The sequence below is a fragment of the Cynocephalus volans genome, chromosome 1, assembly GCF_027409185.1.
Source record: "Cynocephalus volans isolate mCynVol1 chromosome 1, mCynVol1.pri, whole genome shotgun sequence".
Taxonomy (NCBI): domain Eukaryota; kingdom Metazoa; phylum Chordata; class Mammalia; order Dermoptera; family Cynocephalidae; genus Cynocephalus; species Cynocephalus volans.
The window spans coordinates 24,530,859-24,536,858 of record NC_084460.1 but is presented as its reverse complement, the minus strand read 5'-3'; the positions used below and the strand labels follow the sequence as shown (position 1 = coordinate 24,536,858).

At 49.6% G+C, this 6,000-nt stretch overlaps 1 protein-coding gene across 1 annotated transcript in view; it reads left to right on the top strand.

Annotated features, from left to right (window-relative positions):
• The first annotated feature begins 3,401 nt into the window (after positions 1–3,401).
• ATRN (attractin) overlaps positions 3,402–6,000 on the top strand; it is a 180,680-nt gene continuing 178,081 nt past the window's right edge. Inside the window, exon 1 of the mRNA XM_063094485.1 lies at positions 3,402–3,867. Within this exon, the coding sequence (XP_062950555.1) occupies positions 3,464–3,867 (404 nt within the window). The 5' untranslated portion in view covers positions 3,402–3,463. The remainder of the gene's footprint in view (positions 3,868–6,000) is intronic.

The window sequence follows — 6,000 nt, the reverse complement described above, 5'->3', positions numbered from 1 at the left end:
TCCCCAGATCCAAGCCTCTGGTTCCCAGGAAGGCCCCAAGGTGCTGGTGGTGTGCCTGGGCCACAACTAATCTTTTGTCCTTTGCTTCTAACATGGAGGAACTTCCTGTGGGAATCAGTACTTGAGCTGTGTGGTTGAGCTAAATTGCTGCTTTGCTGCTGTTTCCCTAGGGAAGGCTTTTTGTGCAGCTCAGGGTTTAATGGTTGATCTTATAGATAGTTCTGGCTCTCCAGAGACCCGGTAGATCTGTGTTCTGTAGAATCTCAGATCTGGGCCTGAGTTTTTTCATCAAACTGCACCCCATGCAATTCTGTATTCCTGACCAGTCTCCTCTGAGTGGCCCTGTGTTGATTGGGGGGCAGCATGTCTGTCCTTGTGTCCCAGTGTTCTGGTGGGCCCATCTCACCCACCACCCACACTCCAAACATTTCCCATGGGACCAGCCTGGTGCCGTCCCTTGCAATGACTTACCAGCCTCTGAGTGGCTCCCTTTTTCTGGTTGTTCTGGCTCCTCCCTCCTGCGCGGGTCCATGGGAACCCTGTTGTTGTCCTGGGAGCCGCCAAGGCCCTCTTCTCCCCTTCCGCCTCCAAGTAACTCCATCTGAAGGGCACAGCTGCGGCTTCTGCCAGCTCCTGCTCCATGCACTCATCAGCTCGAGCCTTAATGCAACCATGGCCCGAAATGCTCAGAGCAGCTTTTTCTTTCTCTCATCGTAGTTTCTCCCACCTTCATGAACTCCGTAGGTCTCTCCTCCTCTTCCCCTGAGCTCCAGCAGCCCCAGCTTGGCTGATGTTACATTTTTATAGTTGTAAATTGGTTGATTTGTGGGAGAGAGTGATGCTGGGAACCGTTTATTCTGCCATCTTGACCGGAACCAACTTATTCTTAATCAATTCTTAATTTAAGTCCAACTCACCGGACTTATTCTTGTCCTTAGAGGAACCTTAATTAGATGGTAATTAAACCATCCCAGAACTTAGTGGCTTTATCAAGTATACTCATTTATTTTGCTCATGTATCTTCAATCTGGAATCAGTTCAGTAGGGAGGACACCCCTCTGCTTCACGATCATTTGGGGCCGTGACTGGGAAGACTTGAATGGCTGGCACCTGGAAAAGCTGAGGGTGGGCTTCCTCACAGCATGGCAGTCTCGGAGTAGCTGGAGTACTTTTATGACAACTGGTTTTCTCCAGAGCAAGTATTCCAAGACACTCAGGAGGAAGCTGCAAGACTTCTTATGACCTAGCCTAAGAAATCCCAGCAGACCACTTCCACCATTGTCTATTGGTCAAGCAAATCTCTAAGGCCACCCCAGATCCAAGGAATGGGGGATTAGGCCCTGTCTCTCCATGAAAGGAGTATAAGGAAATTTGCAGCCATCTTTAATCCACCACACAGAGGTAGAAAGTGTAGGAGACACTTTGATAACAGCAGTAAAGGAGAAAAAAGATAGTAATACTTCACAGGTAAGATTTTGTTTGTTTTTAAAGGATAAGATAATTTGAGCATGTTTGAAGGCTAAGGAAAAAGAACCTAAGAAGGGAGTAGATAAAGAAAGTAGGAAAGAGATTGTTTACTGCAGCAAGTTTCTAGGGCTTCAGAGAGAAACCATGTCTAGTACAGAGATTGCTGCTCTGTGGATGCAAAAACCCTTTGTTATTCCTGAGTCTTGGTAAAATCATGTGAAACGTCACAGCCTGGGCTCAGTTTTGCGGTGGGGAGGGAAAGGAAGGAGTGGTTCCACTTCTTACCTGGAAGAGTAGGGGGAGCAGTGTTTCTTGCAGCTAGGGCATGGCCCATGCTACAGGGTAGGGACATGTCTTCAATTTTCCTACCTCATTCTACACAGCCCCATCCAGGACACTGCAGCAAAAACATAAGCTGCAAACCAGAATGCCAGTGCTAGGGCCTAGGCCAAACAATAAGTTTCCTGTAATAATGGGGAGGATGTGTGGGTGAAGAGCCAGGTGGGTGAGGCTGTTGTGCAACTCAGCTTTCACCAGGCTTGAAGGAGATGCAGAGTGAGGAAAGTCAGAACCTGAGAATGAGTGTGGGATGGGGGTATGAGTGTGGAGGTACGTCCTAGAATCTTAGAATTCTGTGCTCCGAGGTAAAACTGAGAGGCTTCACAGGTATATCAAGGGTTATGTCAGACAATATTCTGATTATCTATTGCTGAGTAACAAACCTCTCTAAAACATATAAGCTTAAAACAAATACAAGTTTATCATTTCTCAGGATTTTGAATAAGGCACAGTAAGAAAGACTTGTTTCTGTTCTAGGTAATGTGGAATAGCCCAGAATGGCTGAAAAGCCCAGAATGTCTTCTTCACTCAGTGACTGATCCCTCAGCTAGGATGGGTCCAGCAGGCTCATGTGCATGGGGCCTTTCCCTCTCCATGTGATCTCTGCACGTGATCTCTCTCCAACAGGGTGGAATAAGGGGAGCAGTTTAGGATTACCAAGGGCTCAAAATCAAGGCTGCCAGGTCCTTTCAAAGCTCAGAGCTGGAACTGACACACAGTCACTTCTACCACCTTGTTCTGTTGGTTAAATCAAGTCACAGGCCCAGTCCAGATTCTAGGGTTGTGAACCATACAAGGTTATACTGCTGGGAGGCATGTTTTACTGGGGACACCAAAATAGCAAACCATCAGACAACAAAGGCTCTAGGGACAGATCTGTGTGGGCCGAGGGTGCTCTAGTACCTAATTCTATGCTGCCCTCTCTTCAGAGAAGACGGATGGAGGGCAAATAGTGGGGAGCAAGGTAACCCAAACTTCTCCCACAAAATTAAAGGTGGGGAGTCTGGTCTGCCACCGGGTCAGCCTGTTATCAAGTGGGGCCTGGCAGTGTGTGTTTCATTCAGTCTTATTAGGCATTTATTGAGTACAGCCTATATGGCAGGTTTAACACATGTTATTTCGTTATCCCTCTTTTAGAGGCTCGAATGCAGCACTCCTTCTACGGTACCGCACCTGTCATTACACCACGACGCAGCCTCGTAGGCTGTTCAGCCTGGCAGCTAGAGTAGCTAGAGTTGGGCAGAGCGCTGACCGGTGCGGGTTTCAGAAGGGCAACACTCAACGCGGCCGGCTTGGCTAGCAGAGCGGTTGCCTCCCAGGAAGCTAATGGTGCCCGTGCGAAAGTCGAAAACAAGAGCGCTAGGGCGCCTAAGGAGCACTGCACGATCTCAGAAAGTCCAACCACCCTTACCACAAACCAGCCCTCCAGCGGCCGCGCGTGCTGAACAACCACTGTCGACAAGGAGGCGTGCCCCGCCCACGCACGCACGCACGCGCGGCCGTCAGCCCTGCCCACCACGCAGCTCTGGCCCCTCCTTCAGGATTGACCGCACGAGCCACCGTCCGCACAGCCCCGCCCCGTACGGCCAGGCGAAGCGAAGCCGGCCGTGCGGTGTGTGTGTATGTGTTCGCGGGGCGCTGTTTCAGCCCCGGGAAGATGGTGGCGGCCGCGGCGGTGACTGAGGCGAGGCTGAGGAGGAGGACGGCGGCGACGGCAGCGCCCGCGGGCAGGAACGGCAGGCGGTACCGGGACTGGGACGTGACTGGGGTTGAGAGGCCAGGGCTGGGGGCCGGGCTGCGCCTCTCACGGCTGCTGTCGCCTCCGCTGCCGCCGCGGCTGCTGCTGCTGCTGCTGCTGCTGCTCCCGCCGTTGCTGCTGCTGCCCTGGGAGGCCGAGGCGGCGGCGGCGGCGGCGGCGGTGTCGGGCTCATCCGCAGCCGAGGCCAAGGAATGTGACCGGCCCTGTGTCAACGGCGGTCGCTGCAACCCTGGCACCGGCCAGTGCATCTGCCCCGCCGGCTGGGTGGGCGAGCAATGCCAGCACTGCGGGGGCCGCTTCAGGTGAGTAGGTGGTGGTGGTGGAGGGTCGGACCCAGCCAGAGGCTGAGTGTGAGGGACGCTTGAGACGGCTACAGGCCAGAGGCGGATGCTGGACAGAAAGTGGGGAGGTTAGGGCCGCCCCATGGTGTTTGAGGGCCATTTGCTTCCGGGGAGATAGTCGTCTCTGGCTTGGGGTCATCTTGTGGTGGAAGGTGAGAAGGGGCGAGGCAAAGGTAAGGGCACCCCGAAGATATTTGTGTGCTGTGGGCTAGATTGCAAAAATGATTAGGGTCCCAAAGAGTATCAAAGCCGGTCTCTGAAACTGGGCTTACTTAGAATAAAAGAGATATCGAAGGAAAGGTGAGTAGCCAGTCTTACTTAAACACTTCCTTTTAACACTCCTAGGGCCCGGTGAGTTCCCCAGCTGATGGGAGATGTGAGATGTTTTGAAGAAACAGGGTCTTGGAAGTGAATTGCTGGCAAGAGATAGAAGGGAAGGGGTAAGATTGTGATAAATTAGGGATAGAAGAACCAGTAGTAGTTGGCTCAAAGAAAGTGACGAAACTAGCCTTTTGAAGCACAGTGGAGGTGGGAGACTGGGATAGGGTCTGCTGTGGGGAGGGGATGGAAAGGAGGTTTTTGTTTGCCCTGGTTTCTGGACGATATGGAGTTCTGAGTTGGCCTGGTTAGGGGCAGTACCTCTTGGAGAGATTATTCGTTAATTAATTAGCAGTTATCTATTATTTGCTTATGTTGTGCAAGGATTTCCAGATAATACATACAAACAAATAGATTAGACAGACTTTGGCCTAGTCCACAAAGAGTTTGGAATATAGCAAAAGAAAGATAAATAACTACAATCATAAGGGCTACAGAGTCATTCGTGCCTTTGTCAGATATTTACCGAACATCTTCCATATCTGTTGTAGGGTCCCTTTTCTTAGAGATCTTACATTCTAGTGGGTGTGACAGGCACTTCACAAGTAATACATAAGTGAAAGAAAGGAACAAGATAATTGCAGATAATGGTAAATGATATCAAGAAAATAAAAACAGGGTGGTCTGACAGAATTATAACCAGCTAGGGCTGGCCTGTGGCTCACTTGGGAGAGTGTGGTGCTGACAAAACCAAATCAAACGCTAAGATCCCCTTACTGGTTATCTTTAAAAAAAAAAAAAGAATTATAACTAGCTGGTGACCTTAGGAGAAGAGAAGCCTCTTATTTGAAATGACTTTTGATCTGAGACCTGAATGATGTAGTGGAGAACTTGTGGGGATTCAGGGTTGGAGAGGTTGTGACTAGCTGGGGGAATGCAACGAAGACTTTGAGGAGGAGGTAACATGGAATTGATCATTTTAAGCCAAGTAGGATTTGGAAATGTTGAGCTGGAAAAAAAATTCCAGATGAATGGAAGGATGCAAACAAAGTTGTGGAGGCTGGAATATGAAGTTTTACTGGTGCCTATGTATAAGATGGTTGTGAGAAAGAAGTCTGGAATGGTACAATTATAGACTCAGGTAATGCTAGATCTTCTAGGGAACTCAGAGAACATTGAGCAGGTGAACTCTTTAGTTTGATGGATGGAGAAACCAAGTGAATTCAGGGCCAACGTGAGGTGGGGCTGGTCTTGTAATTTACTTACGATGTCCTGACTTATGAATTCTGTTAATCTATACATGTCTGTTGAGGGCTCTTCTGTTCTAGTTTGTGAGATATAGTAGTAAATAAGACAGACACAGTCCTGCTGTTGTGGAACTTACATTCTAGATTGGGAATAAAAAATCCAAAAATCAATTTATTGTAATTTTGTTTAAGGCTGTGGAGGCAAAGAGCAGGGAACAGAGGACTTGATTTAGTTTGGAATGGAGGTATCGTGAGTCACTAAGTGACTTCTGAGTAGAGATCTGAGGGGCGAAATGGTACTCCCTACATGAGGGGTAGACTGCCGAGGGGCCATCAGGTAGAGAGCTTGGGGAGGAGCGGGTCATGGCAGGCTGGATAGAAGGCCAGGTGGCTGGAGCAGATAGTGCAAAGGGGAGCACAGCAAGACTGGAGAAAGAAGCAGGGGCCAGGCCACATGGACACCTGTGGGTTAGATTGAGAATTTTGACCTTTAGCCCAAGAACAGTGAACTGGCATAGTTCACTCTTGT